This window comes from Carlito syrichta, unplaced genomic scaffold, assembly GCF_000164805.1.
Source record: "Carlito syrichta isolate Samal-C Ts95f unplaced genomic scaffold, Tarsius_syrichta-2.0.1 Scaffold308051, whole genome shotgun sequence".
Classification (NCBI taxonomy): Eukaryota; Metazoa; Chordata; class Mammalia; order Primates; family Tarsiidae; genus Carlito; species Carlito syrichta.
The window spans coordinates 1,009,401-1,026,558 of NW_007252147.1; the positions used below are offsets into that span (position 1 = coordinate 1,009,401).

The 17,158-nt window shown below is 41.6% G+C and overlaps 1 protein-coding gene across 1 annotated transcript in view; it reads right to left on the reverse strand.

The window, feature by feature from the left end:
• Window positions 1-9,098: 9,098 nt before the first annotated feature.
• The window catches only part of CUNH1orf52 (chromosome unknown C1orf52 homolog), an 8,557-nt gene continuing 497 nt past the window's right edge, over window positions 9,099-17,158 (reverse strand). Inside the window, exons 2-3 of the mRNA XM_008064799.1 lie at window positions 16,487-16,685; window positions 9,099-9,905 (exon numbers count right to left, since the gene is read on the reverse strand). Of these exons, the coding sequence (XP_008062990.1) occupies window positions 9,832-9,905; window positions 16,487-16,685 (273 nt within the window). The 3' untranslated portion in view covers window positions 9,099-9,831. The remainder of the gene's footprint in view (window positions 9,906-16,486; window positions 16,686-17,158) is intronic.

The following is a 17,158-nucleotide window of genomic DNA, read 5'->3' on the forward strand; positions in this document are numbered from 1 at the left end:
ACACCACCACACCTGGCTAATTTTTTGATTTATTGTAGAGACGAGGTCTCATCAATCCTCTTGCCTCAGTCTCCCAAAATGCTGGAATTACAGATTTGAGCCACCACACCTGGAGATGGTAAACATCTCTCTGAACATTGCTTAAGATGGGTATATATTTATTTGGTACCCACGGTATTTGTAGTAATAAAAGCATGTAGGGTCTTTTATTCCTGTGAATTTTTTTCATATGGATTTTTTTTTTCTTTTGGTACTTCTGTGAAACAATTGAAAACTTGTTCTTCATTACTACTTGTCAATTTTTCACAAATCTCTACTGGAAAAATTAGTGGAAACCAGGGTAATGCCAAGAAAATTGAAACCTCCTTCACCTACTCTCCTGGACTTTAAAAAAATTCAGTGCTAGGCTGTGTGATCTAAAATAAACTTCCAGGGCAAAAGATGAAATTAGGGACTCTGATTTAGCTGCCCTGCAAGTCTGACATAGGATAGCCTTCTTACTGTTACAAAGGAAACAAAGTAGAAAAAGAATATAAAAATCTAAGCAGTTCATAATTAGCCAGAGCAACTGGGTAAATCAGTAACTTATAAGTTAGTTAAAAATACACAGGATGACCAGATGCAGTGGCTCACACCTATAATCCCAGCACTTTGGGAGGCCAAGTAAAAGGATTGCCTGAACCCAGGGGTTCAAGATCAGCCCGGACAACATGGCAAGACCTCATTTCTACAATAAATCAAAAAATTAGTCAGGCATGGTGGCGTGTGCCTGTAGTTCCAGTTACTTGGAAGACTGAGGCGGAAGGATCACTTGAACCCAGCAGGTCAAGACTGTGGTGGCCATGAGCGTGCCACTGCACTTCAGCCTGGGCGACAGAGTGAGACTCCAACTCAAAAAAAACAAAACAAAACACACAGGTCATTTGTCGAGTTCTCTAGGAAAAGCCATTTACTATTTAAGGTTTTAAGTTAACATCTCCACGTTGGTGCCGGAGGCATAAAGAAATGGCAATTCCGTGTCTTTAAAAAAGCAAGGCTGGAGGAGTCTCTTTCATGTAGAGGAGTGAATTCCAGTGATTTAGTTCAGAATGAAATCATTTACCTCCGGGTTCCAGACAGTCTGGAACCCCAGAATAAGCCCTTCTCCCGGGTGGCAGCCAGCCTGGTGAAGAGAAAAGAGAGTTTGAAAACTCCAAAGCACCCGACAAATGTACGGGCTTATTATCTTCCTTCCCCAACTATGGAGCAGTCAAGAAAAATTAACCCTCTCATTTGTTAACCTCAATAACAGGCTTTAACTGATCTGTAGCCATGGATGGCTCAGATAATTGCCCTAATTAGCTTGGTATGAAAAGAGGCAGGGGTGGGGGCTTTGGAGCTCAAGTAATTAAGGCTAAATTAGAAGAAAAAGATGAGTTTAGGCCTTACAGATTTGACATATGGATTCCAGATGTTATGGAGGAAATTTGTACTGCTAAGGCTTTAGGCCACTTTTTGGAGATAAGGACAGGATTGGAAAGGAAGGCCTCAAGGAAGAATCTGGTTAAAAAAAAAAGGGGGAGTTATAAAGATTCTATTGACTTACAGACCACCTATGTGTATGTATATGGATGTGTCTATCTGTCCAAACTGAAAACGAGCAAAAACTAGCAACTGGGGCTTAAAAATCCCTCAAGACTCAGGCCTAGGAGAAGACTGAGAAGTTATTTCTGAGTTGGCTTGCTTGTAGCTTTGCGGGCAGACGAGTCACCTCCTTAGTTGGAAGTGATGGTTCTGTTATTTTATTGCAGTTTCCCTCGGGAATTCTAAATTTAAAACGTGAATGCAAACTCCCCGGCGTGTCAGGGAAGGTTGCTAGGAACTGGGTCCCATTTAGAAAGAGACAGGTAATTATCCCAGGAAAAGAGCTACGCGTCTACCTCAATGATATGCAGCAAACCCTCTGTGTCTTTTTCTCTTTCAGAAAATGGTAAACACAGGGAAAGAAAGAGGAGTTCCAGACCTTGGGTACCAAAATATTACAGACGCACCGGAAACGACTTTTCAAATCCAGGCTGTAAACCTGTCATTTCGTGGGCTTGTCTGCAAGCCTAGAAAAGCGAGGCAAAGATCACACTGAAGACATTCCTGTGTTTTGGGAAGGCTTAGCTGGAGGACCCCCAGAGGCCTTCCTATGCCCGAGTGCTAGGATTCTAAACTTAAGCCATAATTTGAGACGTTAGAGAATGGCCAGTGAAATTTAATGCAAAATTTGTGGCTTAAAACTGTCTCACTTTGCTTTAAAAAATGTAGACTTTGAAGAACAAGAAGAAAGCTAAAACACATTTTTGGAGGGAAAGGGATATATTCTCAGGCCTCTTACTGTATTTTAAGTCTTTCAATTAGAGATACTCCAAGCTGGGAGTGGTGGCTCATGCCTGTAATCCTAGTACTTTGGGAGGCTGAGGCAAGAGGATTGCTTGAGCTAGAAGTTTGAGAACAGCCTGGGCAGCATAGTGAGACCTCGTCTCTACAAAAAATATCAAAAAATTGGGGCAATCCCTTTGGGCTCCCTCCCACTGTGGGAGCTTTTCTGTCCTCGATAAATCCTGCTTTCAACAACAACAACAACAACAACAAAATAAAAAAATTAGCCGGGCATCCTGTAGAAGGATTGCCTGAGTCCAGGGGGTTAAGACTGCAGTGAACCGTGATCGTGCCACTGCACTCCAGCCTGGGTCATAGAGTGAGACTCCCACTCAAAACAGAAATAAATTAAAAGAGAGACAGAGAGAGGGGGAGAGAGGGAGAAGAAGGGAGAGGGAGAGAGGGGTGAGAGAGAAGCATGTGAGAATGAGTAGAAACCACAGCGTTTACCAACCAAACCTATGTGATGAGAAGTGAGGTGGAGGGCGGATTTCAGGGTTGATGGTGATGACGTTAACCACAAAACAAGACACAGGAGATGGTGTGGCTTGTGACAGAATGGGTGGGGGTTTGGACATTCAGTATGAGAGGGGCCTTTAAGACGCAATTGGAGATAGACAACGGGATACACGAATATGGGGCTTTAGCAAGCACTCCAGCAAGCCATATGGTGCAGGAACCCATTGCAGTGTGACAAAAGGTGGAAGTCGTGTAGTTGGCTGAAATCTTCAGAAAGCAGTGTGGAAGATGAGAAGAACAATGTGGTCGGCACTGGCATTCAAGGGCAGTTGGAAGAGAAGGAGGAGCCAGGGAAAGCAGAGAAAAGAACCAGAACAGCATGAAGTTCTGGAAGAAATCAAAGAAATAAAATGAGTTTTACATCAATTAGGAAGGTTTTGGCTAAAAATGATAACCAGAAGACTTTACTGAGCCTGGGCAACATAGTGAGACCCCATCTCCACAAAAAATAAAAATAAGGCTGGGCACGGTGGCTCATGCCTGTCATCCCAGCACTTTGGGAGGTGGAGGTGAGAGGACTGCCTGAGCCTACGGGTTCGAGATCAGCCTGGGCAACTTAGCGAGATCTCACCGCTACAATAAATCAAAAAATTAGCTGAGTGTGGTGGCATGCGCCTGTGGTTCCAGCTACTTAGAAGGCTGAGGCGGAAGGATCGTCTGAGCCCAGCAGGTCGAGGCTGCGGTGCCCGGGTGACAGAGTGAGACTCTGACTCAAAACAAAACAAAACAATAAATAAATAAAAATATTAACCAGGCATGGTGGCATGTGCCTATAGAGGTAAGAAGATCACTTGAGCCCATGAGTTCGAGGCTGCTGTGAGCATCACTACACTTCAGCCTGGGTGACAGAGGAAGACCCTGTTTCAAAAAAAAAACTTATTGACCCTTATAACTGAAAACATAAGCCTCTGGACAGGGGAGCAGCATCATACCAAGACAAATCAGGATCACTCCTAAGCCAAGGGTGGGGAATTCAGCTCACCTGCCACATTTAGCAGTGTATTGAATGCCTACTGTGTGCCAGGCATTGTTCTAGTCAATGAAGAAAACAAGAAAACAGGCTAATAGTTCCTAGTGTACCCTACCCCAACCCAAGCCTCTTTTCATTAAAATGTCATGCTTTGGCTGGACTCGGTGGCTCAGCCTGTTATCCCAGCACTTTGGGAGGCTGAGGGAATGGATTGCTTGAGCCTGGGGGTTCGAGACCTGCCCAGGCAACTTGGCGATACCTCGTCTCTACAATAAATCAAAAACTAACTGGGCGTGGTGGTGCACACCTGTGGTTCCAGCTACTTGGAAGGCTGAGGCAGAAGACCTGAGCCCAGCAAGTCGAGGCTGTGGTGGCTGTGAGCATGCCACTGCACTCCAGCCTGGGCGACAGAATGAGACTCCAACTCAAAAAAAAAAAATAAAAGGAAAACGATTCAGTGGTAGGAGATGAAAAGCAAAAGCTCTTGAATTTATTGAAAACTGCAAAACATTTGCTAGGAATTTTAACACTTTTTGTAGAAATGTCTGGAACTTTTGTACTGTTATCAGTTGGGAGGGGGGTCAAATAGAAAGTCATTCATTTGGATACAAAACTTTAAAATCCAAAATACCACCAGTGAGATACGTGTGTGTGTGTGTGTGTGTGTGTGTGTGTGTGTGTGTATACATATAATTTTTTTTTTTTTTTTTTTTGGAGTCTCACTCTGTTGCCCAGGCTGGAGTGCAGTGGCATGCTCACGGCCACCGCAGCCTCAACTTGCTAGGCTCAGGTGATCCTTCTGCCTCAGCCTTTCGAGTAGCTGGAACTACAGGCAAAAACCACCATGCTCGGCTAATTTTGTTTTGAATTATAAAGGTTTTGTAAAGGTTAAGAATAAAAAGCTGCAAGTTTGCACTTAAGTCCAGATCTTAGGTTTTTTATGTTTTTTGTTTTTTTTTGAGTTGGAGTCTCACTCTGTCGCCCAGACTGGAGTGCAGTGGCCGCTCCCGGCCACCGCAGCCTCGACCTGCTGGGCTCCGGCAATCCTTCCGCCTCAGCCTTCCAAGTAGCCAGAATTATAGGCATGCGCTACCACGCCCGGCTGATACTGTGATTTATTGTAGAGATGAGGTCTCGCTGCCCAGGAGGGTCTTGAACCCGCGGGCTCGGGCAATCCACTCACCTCAGCCTCCCAAAGGCGCAGGATTACAGGCTGAGCCACCGAGCCCGGCTTTTTTTTTTTTTTTTTTTTGAGTCAGAAGGTCACTCTGTTGCCCAGGCTGGAGTGCATTAACAGGCTCATGGCTACCGGAGCCTCAACCTGCTGGCCTCAGGCGATCCCTCACCTCAGCCTTCCAAGTAGCTGGAACCACAGGCACATATTACCACACCTGACTAATTTTTTGTTTTATTGTAGAGACGCGGTCTTGCCAAGTTGCCCAGGCTGGCCTCAAACTCCTGGACTCAGGCAATCCTCTCACCTCCACTTCCCAAAGTGCTGGGATTACAGGTGTAAGCCACCATGCCTTGCTCAGATCTTGGTATTTTCATGACTAAAAGGCAGTGTCAATTTTCTCAGTAATGTTTTTCCTTTTTTTTTTAAGAGATGAGGTCTCATCATGTGTCCCAGGCTAGTCTTGAACTCCTGGGCTCAAGCAAACCTCTCATTTTGGCCTCTAAAAGTGCTGGAATTACAGGCGTCAACCACCGTGTCTGGCCTATATTTTTATTCCAGTTAGAATGTTTTCCATAAACTCTGTAAATGTATTTACACTTTGGATTTCAAAAAATGGTCCATATATGCTTAGTTCTTTTCCCAAATTACCCTTTACAAAATGTCATTCATGCCTAATATAGTTTAACTTCATTAACGATGAGGAAACAAATCAAGAAATATCAAGTGACTTAATTCTCTAAAAAAAAAAAAAAAAAATTGGGGTAGAGGATTTTTCTTATCTATATGTATTTTTATAAGGTTCTTCCCCACTGGGTTTTCGCCAGTGGACCCAAACTTTACCTCAGTACCCATATGGACACGTGCAAACACTTTCCCAGGATATCTTCCAAGAGAGAAATAGAATTTCTGGTTGGAAAATGGATTTTCCTATCACTGTGGTGATGTAGAGTGACATGCAAGTCCACTTTCCAACCAGAAGTATTTCCGTGATCAAGCAATCCATAAAGTTTTATCTCCGTTTCCATATATTGAAAAGAAACTCAGTCGAGTGTGGTGGCTCACGCCTATAATCCCAGCACTTTGGGAGGCTGAGGTGAGAGGATTGCCTGAGCCCAGGGTTCAAGACCAGCCTGGGCAACCTGGCGAGATCTCATCTTTACAATAAATCAAAAAATCTGCTGGGCGTGCTGGCACATGCCTGTAGTTCCAGCTACTTGGAAGGCTGAGGCAGAAAGATCGCCTGAGCCCAATAGGTTGAGGCTGTGGTGGCCAGGAGCATGCCACTACCCTCCAACCTGGGTGACAGAGTGAGACTCCAACTCAAAAAAAAGAAAAGAAACTCAATGAGATACAAATGGCTGAGTCAGACATAAATATGCTCTAAAATATTTAGCCTCCTCCTAAGTCCTTTTCCCTCATAAAATAAAAACTAGCCATGGCCTGTCCTGGCATACGCATCTCCCAGCAGTTGCTTAATAATCCCAGGGGTGTAGCCACGCCCCGTCTGAAAAATTAAAGCATGCACCCCCCCCCATCAAAGGTGACTTGTGTTCCCTCACTTATAGAAAAAAGGCTCAACGCACCAACAGGGATGAACTAGTGTGCTTTAGTCCTCAGTCGTAAATTGATTTAAGCTAGGAACGGGACAATTAAGATTTTCAGTGGTTTGCTGGGTTTTGAGTGTATGAGGTTTGCCTTCAAGCTCATTTTATTTTATCCTTTTGAGTCGGAATCAGTGGCACACTCATGGCTGATTTTTTTATTTATCATAGAGCCGCAGTCTCGCCAACTTGCCCAGGCTGGTCTCAAACCCCTGAGCTCAGGCAATCCTCTCGCCTCTGCCTCCCAAAGTGTTGGAATTATGGGCGTGAGTCACCACACCCGGCTTCAAGCACATTTTAAAACTTTGCAATATTTCATTAACTTCTGAGATATCTACTCCACCAATACAAGCATCCAAACTTTAGATTTCGCCAGAGCTTAGGAATCACAACCTCACAATTAAAACTTGACTTGGTTGGTTTGGTGTCACACTGGGGTCAAGCTTTACTAATTTGTGGTGTTAACAATTACTTCAGTTGTGGAGTTCATATACTGAGGGTGCCAAAAATATATATACACACTTTAAGAAAGGAAAAAACTAGTAAAATTGTAAAACGCAACACATCCCAATAACAAAAGACGAATACATGTTTGCCTTGTGCAACTACTGGTGTTCAGAGTGGTAACCGTTAGCATCCAGACACTTCTGATGATGGCAAACTACTGCAGGACTTGCTGTGTGAGGCCTCCCGAATCTTCCCCCATGCACATCACACACAGGACCACACGTCTCCAACTTATCACCCATGCATGCAGTGTTAGGCATGTTGTTGGTTCTGCTGCATACTCACGCCTCCATCGTCGTTGTACATTCTCGAATTTCCCACAACATTCTCGAATTTCAAATGCTTCAAAACAGTCTTGTGCTCCTCAAAGGACGACTGTGCTTCCGCCATTTTCTTTGTCCTGCCTGTCGCATGGTGAAGCTAGCATTCAATCGATGAATGCCATCTTTTGAGTGGATGTCATACTACACATTGCTACTGTAATTCAACTTTGAAAAGCAAAACATAGATAACATCGCTTTAAATGGGTATACATTTTTTTTGGCACCCCCCCCCCCATATTTGCAAACCTAGAGGACGGTCAGCTAGAATTGGATTTTCCAAGTTCAAGATATACCGGAAGCCATCACACCGTTAGACATCTTCCTCATTTTACGTGCTGTGACTGGCACAATCAGCTTTAATGACTCTTACAAATCTGAGGGTACTTGATGCATATTCCTAAGTAAACAAATTTTATAATTTTTCAAATTTTGTCTTCCAGGATGGAGGAAAAACTCAAGACTGATGCATTTTTCTTAACACATTGTGTAGTGTTCTGTAATTAACCCTTGTCTCTTAAAAGCATAAGAATCATGGAAAGATCAAAGTAGTATGTATTCTCTCCTTTTTATCATTTAAAATGCTACCAATAATTGCATGGCATTTTGAACTATAGAACTCAATCAAAGACGGTATCTTCTGGTTGGGCTTGGTGGCTCTGCCTGTAATTCTAGCACTTTGGGAGGCTGAGGTGAGTGGATTGACCAGCCCAGGTAACTTGGTGAGACCTCATCTCTACAATAAATCAAAAATTAGCTGGGCATGATAGTGTACACCTGTAGTTCCGGCTTCTTCGAAGGCTGAGGCAGAAGGATCACTTGACTCCAGCAGGTTGACGCTGGGGTGGCATGAGTAAGCCACTGCATTCCAGCCTGGGCAAGGGAGTGACACACCAACTCAAAAAAAAAAAAAGACACCTTCCCAACTACCTCTTGTTCATTTTGTTGAACAAGACAAAGCACGGGGGGGGGGGGGGGGGGGATGGGATTAACAGTAGCAAATGTCTGTCTGGGGATGAGAAAACACCTCTTATCAACAGGGTGCCTGAATGAAACGTAATAGTACACCTGTCCCTTAACTGTACCCCACAAAACCATAATAAAAAATATTGATTAATAAAAAAAAAGACAAAGCACTGTTGACTTGCAAAGCATTAAAACAGAAGCTGGAAGAAATCTGCACGTGTAACCCCTACATCTACAAAAATAAAACAATTTTAAAAAGAAGCTGGGTAGAGAAAACATGGAGAAGTAGGGTTGCCAGATAAATAAAAGATGCTCAGTTAAATCTGAATTTCAGATAAAATTTTATTGTAAATATATCCTGAATATCGAATATACTAAAAGTTACCTGAAGTCCAAATTTAACTCAGTGTCCTGTATTTTTATTTGCTAAATCTGGGTACCCTTTGTGGAAGATCCTTATCTTCAGTAAACCTACTATCTAAAAGGAGAATGAACAAATAATTAGACAATAAAGCATATATGTGACTTATGTGTACTCATATAGTCAGGGGAGGGAAAAGCTCTCCGCTGGCTATAGCAGAAGAGGACCTGGAAGGGACGGCGACTGACGTAATTCTTGAAAGATGAACACATTAATTGATAGTTGGTTTAATTTTGATAATTTTGGAGTTCAAGTGTCCTGGGTTAAATTTCAAATTAATCATTTGCTAGCTTGTAACACTGACAAGTTATTCAAGCACTCTTTATTATAAAAGAATACTAATATCTACCTTACTACATTGAGAATCAGAGATAACATATGCACAAAGCACCTGGAACATAGGAGGCACTCCTTAAATGGTAATGATTCTTACAACTTAAAACATCACATGGTAAATAGGGTACTTGTCACAGACAAATATTCAAATGTCAATGGTATGCAGTAACAGTAAGACTGAATAAGTAATTTTATTTCCATGATCTATTTACACTGTACAAACACTGTTGAAAAGCACCCTACAAGTTCACAGTACATTGCAATATATTTACTTTAAAAATATATTCCTTTATAAAAGGTTCATAGAGTATTGGCATGTCAACATGTGACAAAACTCTCAAAGCATGTCACCAATTCTATGATAGCAAGAATGCTTCCAAGTGTTATCAATTTCACAATCACAAGTCACCATTTGAGTTTTAAATACACATACGTTTTAAATAAAAAATGAATTCTACAGTGGAAAGTTCTTGAGGCAATATTTAGTTCATTAACATGTATTTTCACAGAGATGCTGTGTCATCATAATCCACAATATCAACTTAATCTGTCCAAAGAAACAATTCAACAAGTTTAGCACTCCAGAAAGTCACGTCATTTGTTGTTTCCTACTTTTTCTTCTTTGCTGGTTCTCCTGGTTCTACTTTGCGTTTTTTAGAAGCATGCTCATCTTTTTCATCATCTTTAAATAGGAAAGGAAGAGTTTCAATCAGCAATTTAAAAAAAATCAACAAGTTAACCATTACAATTTCATTGGCTTTATACCAAAATCATCATCTTCATCAACTAATAGTTTTTTCTAAGTTTCCCAGTAAAAGCCAAAAATTAACTCCTAGAACGCTTCAAAGAGTTTACTTTCACTTAAAATTCAAAGTGATCCTTTACTGCTATATTAAGATAACTTAAAATAAGTTATTTTATTCCCACAAATTTGTTTTGAAAGTTTCTCCCAAATACTCTGCAGACTACACACTGTGGATATTCAAATACAACCCACACTTTGTAAGAATGGAGCATATTCTATTTTCTTTTTACAGCTGTCCCTTCCCTTTCAATCTTTCTTCTCCCCTGAAACAACTTCTCCCATCTCATTCTCTATCCCCACCCCCAATCCTTATATTTGAGGTTAAAACGTACTCACAAATAGGTTTCACCAAACCTCATTTTCAGTGTTATCCTGTGTAGTAAGTTCTAACTCCCCCACCCATTCCTAGGACGGTCAGAACATTCTGATGGCAACAGAAAACTACTTACCTACCCCTCTTCATATTATGGAGAATTTGGAGAGGGGAGGGAGGTTAAATAAGAGCCTTACATTGACACAATATCCTTCATACCTTTCCAAAACATTATTAATGTCTGTAGCCACAGAAAATTTCCAATTCATAAAAACGTCAAACCTGAAAAAGTGGACCCTTTTATTCTATTTTTAAAAATCCAACTATATGGTTCAATAAAATACAAGGCCACAGACTAGCTGCTAATTCCTATCTCCCTAAATAAATGTGTGGCATTACTTTAAGAGTTCCACAGAGACAGAGTAAGTAACATATAGATGTTATGATTTATAAAATACAAGCACATTACTGAATGAACTGTAGCTTATGACTTTATTTTCTTGATCAACAAATACTCAATAAGTTCAACAGGTATCATGTGATATATAAAAATATTCTGACACTGACAAGGCTGCCGTGAACTGTGATCATTGTGATCATGCCAGGGTACTCGGGCCTGGGTGACAGAGTGAAACCTCAACTCAAAAATAAATAAAATAAAATACTGACATTGAAAGGGATTTTCATATTTAAAAATTTGGGGACTGCTGATATTGAATCATAAATTCTTTGAAGGAAACATATTTAAAATCGTAAGCCTTCAATTCCTTCTGCTAACTACCATACTCTGAATATCTTATTTGTTGATATGGACAATAATTAGTATCAATAGCAGGTGATTTCTGTCTTCACTTATCTTCAAACATAGCTTGAAGATACTATTCACGTTTCACAGAGTACTATGGATTTATGGAGACAGTATAATAAAAAACAATTCAGATCAATGGCTTACTCTAGGAATTTACAAATGAAAGTAGTAATCAGTATGCCATACACACACAAATATTCTCGCTCTACAAACCAAATGATACAGTGTACCGCTCAAACAAGCCAACCCCATTGCTTTTTTAATTGAGGTTAACTATCTTTTGATAAAGTAAACTTGTCTTTTGAGACTATTTTCAGTTCTGATAATATAAAAACTGAAATTAGTAAGTCTACTACAAAATTCACTATTTATTAGCATACATGAAAAAGATGATCTCCTGCTTTTAATCTGCCTCTTATTACAATTTATTAAAAACAGCAAAACCATAAACTACCCAGGTTGAAAAAAATAATTTCCTAACAGTGATTTGAGCAGAAGCGCTGCGCCACCTAGTGTCAGGACAAGGCACTGCTTTAATAATCAGTGCAGAAAAAAAAATCTAAAAATGTTCATTCATCAGCTTTACTGAACGACTCTTTTTCCCTCTGTGTCATACAGTAAGGATGTTTTGGTGAGGAAATAATTTTTCTATTATGAAACTCAAACCATCCAAGATAAATGAGTTCAACTTATTAATAAAGACAACTTTCTAAATTCTAAAAAAAGTAAAATACAATAATAAATACAAATCACTGGCTACATTAACTAGGCTTTTACAATTAATTGTTAATAAAGCTACAGCTAATCACTAAGCCTTGCTTATGTACATTTTACAACCACTAAACAAGAAGTGCTGATAAGTAGCCCGACCCAGTGATGAGCTCTGAACCTTTCTCAGCTCTTCCTCTAAAGTAAATGAAACTGAGGCGGAAGGATTACCTGAGCCCAGCAGGTCGAGGCTGCAGCGGCCTTGAGTGTGCCACTGCACTCCAGCCTGAGTAACAGACTGAGATTCCAACTCAAATAAAAATAAAAATAAAGTAAATGGAAAAAGTTAACTGACAAAAAAAGGGCCAAAGGGCAGAATGGGAAGGCAAAATGAAAACACAGTCATTTGATAATCTGAAATCTAGATAAACTGGAGTGTAGAGCTTTTGGCACATGATATTCATAAATCAAAAAACCGTGGCTAAAAAATGTTAGGAAAATAGATTTCAGCTGGGCTCAGTGGCTCAGCCTGTAATCCCGCACCTTTGGGAGGCTGAGGTGAGTGGATTGCCTGAGCCCCGCCTAGGCAGCAAGACCTCATCTCTACAATAAATCAAAAAATCAGCCAGGCGTGGTAGCGCATGCCTGTAATTCCGGCTACTTGGAAGGCTGAGGCGGAAGGATCGCTGGAACCCAATAGGTGGAGGCTGCGGTGGCTGGGAGCAGTCACTGCACTCCAGTCTGGGCGACAGAGTGAGACTCCAACTCAAAAAAAAATAAAATAAAATAGATTTCAGAGTGTCTTTACAAACACGGATGGTATGAGAGTCTGAAATGGCAAAAATCGCTTCTAAAAAGGTCTTCAAACAAGACTTTAACGGTGGTCTTGTAAGATGGGGTGTCTGGTGGGCAGATGCCTTTTTTTTTTTTTTTTTTTTTTAGACATGGTTTTGCTGTCACCCAAGTTGGAGTGCAGTGGCATCATTACAGCTCACAGCAGCCTCAACCTCCGGGGCTCAGGCAATCCTTCCACCTTGGCCTCCCAAAGTGCTGGGACTACAGGCGCATCTGGCTACTTTTTGTCTAATGTTGCCTGTTTTTGCTTTCTGATGGAGGACCATTTTGTGGTCAAAAGGATATGGATAAAAATTACCTACGGGAACAGCAGTTGTACTTGCCACCTACTTAATTCAAAAGGTTAGTTGGAAAAAGGATCGTTCTTTTTTGCTTGCTTGCCCTGATATATAATTCTGGCCTTTTCCACATAAGGATAAGGATAGCTTAAGAGCACCAACCTATGGAAACCTTGTCTGAATATCAACTCTAGTGCTCTTACTGCTGTTTTCCCTACAGAAGGATAGCAACTTCTCAATCTCAAACACTGTAGTTTGGAAAAACACCAAGTTTAACAATGCATAAACTCATTTAAAGGCTTGAGTCTGAATCCCTGAGCTCTCTTCACAGCTGTGTGAACTTGGATAAATTCTTTAATCTGAGATTGTTTTCTTGTTTGTAAAAGAGTAATAATAAAATACGTACCACTTCTGTATCACACTGACAAAAGTACTAAATTAGAGTCGGGTGTGGTGGCTCACGCCTGTAATCCCAGCATTTTGGGAAGTGGAAGTGAGAGGTTTGCCTGAGCTCAGGGGTTTGACACTAGCCTGGGCAATATGGCAAGACCCTGTCTCTACAATAAATAAAAAAAAAAAAATTAGCCAGGTGTGGTGGTGCGTGCCTGTAGTTAAAGCTACTTGGAAGGCTGAAGTGGAAGGATCATCTGAGCCCAGCAGGTCGAGGCTGCGGTAGCTGTGAGCATGCCACTGTACTCCAGCATGGGTGACAAAGTGAGATTCCAACTCACCCCCCCCAAAAGGACTAAATTAGATAACTTGTATGAAAGTACTACTTTAGAACTTGGCATTTTCTTGTTTTGTGCCCTTGGACAAGTTACAGACGCTCTCATTTCCACATTTCCCTACCTGGTTTCACAAGATGTCTCAAGGATTAAAGATTATTTATGCAAAGAGCATTTTTATTAATTACATAAAATACTGTACAATATGAGGAATTATAAATGTTCATTTAAAGTCTCCAAAAAGATGCCATTTACTGGGAAGATGGCCCTAATTAGTGACTTCTAATACACACTGAGAAACCAGCAAAATAAATAGAAAAGCTACATAGAATCAAAATTGTAGCAAGAATGCCTGTCAGTTTCTCTTTCTCTTAAAACAAAACATAACTCTGTATGGCTATAAAGGGGTCAAATAAGTAGCCGTTGTATTGTGGGATGATCAGAAATCTGCTTAACAAAAATGGCATACTCTGTTTTTTTTAAACAGCTTAAAGCAAATGCTATGCTGTCTCTTTTTTCCCATTCAACCATCGTTAACAGCATGTCCATCACATCCAACAAACCAAATTACAATCTGCTGCTCCCTCTTGTTTTCAAACACTACTGAGATTCACACTGTTAGTCTTCCTTGCTAATCTTTCCAGATGGACAAGAATCCATGTGTTCAGACTAGCAGAGGTCATTGAAACAACATTCCTTCCAAGTAGAACGTGTACCAGACCAAGCACCTTGTCTGGTGAGTGACCTTTGCTCTTCCCACTCAGGCTGGACCAGGTAGGAGTTTCACCTCTGCTGTGTTAAGCCCTCACATTCCTAATAGTTCCGATACTGCAAAAAGAAAGTCCTGGAAACAGGAGTGAAATACAAATAGTAAGAAAGCTAAAACACTACTGATTAGAGAACACATTCAAATTCAACGTCTCTCCCAGGTTGAAGAAGACAGAAGAGTTACAAAGAGTAAGGACGTGGTAGTAGTTGTATAAAATACTGAACACCTAAAAAAGATTAATCACTTAGGCCAGTAGTATATCACTTCCAAGATTGCAAATGTGATCTGTGACAATTTGATCAAATTCTTTTGGTAATGCAAAATAACTCATTTCCAATTACTGCTGCAAGCATTTTGGTAAAATCCTGTAGCAATTTGTTACACTGGGGTGAGACAGAGAAATCAAGAAAAAAAAATTTTTAAGTTGTCTTGTGAAGTTGCCCAGGCTGGCCTCGAACCCCTGGACTTGGGCAACCCTCTTGCCGCCACCTCCCAAAGTGCTGGGATTACAGGTGTGAGCCACCAAGCCCCGCCATACTCATTCTTAAACAGATAGTCTAAAACATTAAGCTCAATGCAACAGTTATTCACTGAATTATCCACTTACAATCTATGACACCAACATAAAGACTTGAATCTTACTGTTTGAGGAATTCATTTTCTTTCTTTTTTTGTTTATTTATTTTTTATTATTACTATTTTTTTCCTGATCTCTACAATAAATCAAGAAAAATTAGCCAGGCGTGAGGAATTCATTTTCATTAAAAAAAAAAAAGGACATTAAAAAAATTACATAATGTGATAAATGCAATCAACAGCATTAACACATACAGAGTACAAAGGAACAAATAATTAGAGGGGATACCTGAGATATTTTGAGTTCGATTTTGAAGGAAGAATGAGTTTACTAGCCAAAGAGGAAAGAAAGAACACTCCAGACTAAGGTGCAACACATATCGAAAGGCAAGGAATTATAAAATGGAATGGTCTATTCAGTTCTGGATTTTAAGATCTTAAAGTGCTAGAAAGAGGGTCATTCAAATAACACTGGAAAGGAAGGCAGGGCCTATTATAAAGACCCTGACTCTATTCTACTGGTGAAGGGTTTTAAGGAGGCAAGTTATATAATCAGATATGACTTTTAGAAATTCAATACTAAGCAGGGTGCAGTGCCTCATGCCTGTAATCCCAGCACTTTGGGAAGCAGAGGAGAGAGGATTGCCTAAGTCCAGGGGTTTGAGACCGGCCAGGGCAACTTGGCAAGACCCCATCACTATTATTCAATAAGTCAAAAAATTAGCTGGGCGTGGTGGTGCATGTCTGTGGTTCCAGCTACTTGGAAGGCTGAGGCGGAAGGATCGCTTGAGCCCAGCAGGTTAAGGCTGTGGTAGCCTTGAGCGTGCCACTGCACTACAGTCTGGGCAACAGTGAGACACTGACTCAAAAAAACCCCAAAAAACCAAAAAAAAAATTAAACACTAGCTGCAGTGTGGAGGTAAAGATTACTATAACAGACCAAGTTAAGAGGTGAAATTATGGTATATTAACTAAGGCAAGACAACTAAGTCATTATCCTCCTATTACTCTGCAGCAATGATGCGCTCAATTCATTCTGTCACACTAATTTTAGCTCCAAAGCACAACGGCTTTAATAGAAAACGAAGCCTTCAGCACTTTGCAGCTGCAGTCACAAGAATCCACGAATTATTCTGTGCCGCTCTAACGACAAAGCACCATAAATCCAACAGACTACTGAACGAGACATCAGAGAGGTCACTTGAACCTGAAGAGCTGACGATCCTTCACAAAAAAACAGCAAATACAACCAGCTGAAATACCAGAGACTTTGAGGCTGGCCGTATATACGCTCTTTCTCAGGAGCAGGGCAGAACGTGTCCAGAGACCATCACGCCTGGTCTGCCAGCTCCCCCCATTTAAACTTCCTGCGTCCCACGATCGCACGTTGAAACCCACCGCAGCGGCCGAGTCTGACCTTCCTTACCTGACGCCAGCGTCTCCTCCCCGTCCGGCAGAAGCCTAGCTTTCTTGGCATTCTGCGGGGCATCGTCACCATTGTCCTCATATATGTTAGACCACTTAATTGCCATGTCCAGCTCTGGGGGTGGCGGTTTCTTCTCGGTGGCGTAGATCTCGGGAGGTGGGACATAGTTTGACTTCCACACTTTGAACTCCTTGGGAGGCTGTCAAGCAAGCACAGGAAGCGGCACTGTGAGGATCCCGGGCTTCGGGGACGGGTTGGGTGAGCACATGCATCTCCTCGCCGTTCGCTTATCGTTCGGGCCGACTTTCTTTTTTCTTTTTAAGGTTTCAAGACACATTTTTCTTTTTCCATCAAAATCACAACAGCGTTAAGTGACAAGCCAAAGGGTTCCCTATATGAATAAAGCTAATAACTTTTAGTTACCAAAGAAGAATCCAGGCTCAGAGATACTACGCCAGGGCTGACCCCTCCAGGAGGCTGCAGCAGACACTGTCTCGGAGGCACCGCAGACACTTCGGCGTCAAAGGGAAGGGGTCTCGGGGAGAAGCTGCAGCGGGGGGGCGGGGGAGTCACCACCGTTAGTCCTCGCCGCGCGGGGTCGGGGCACCGAGCGGAGGTCGGGGCTCCTCGCAAGGGGGGCGGGGCCGCGGGTCGGGTCTGACACCCAGCGGG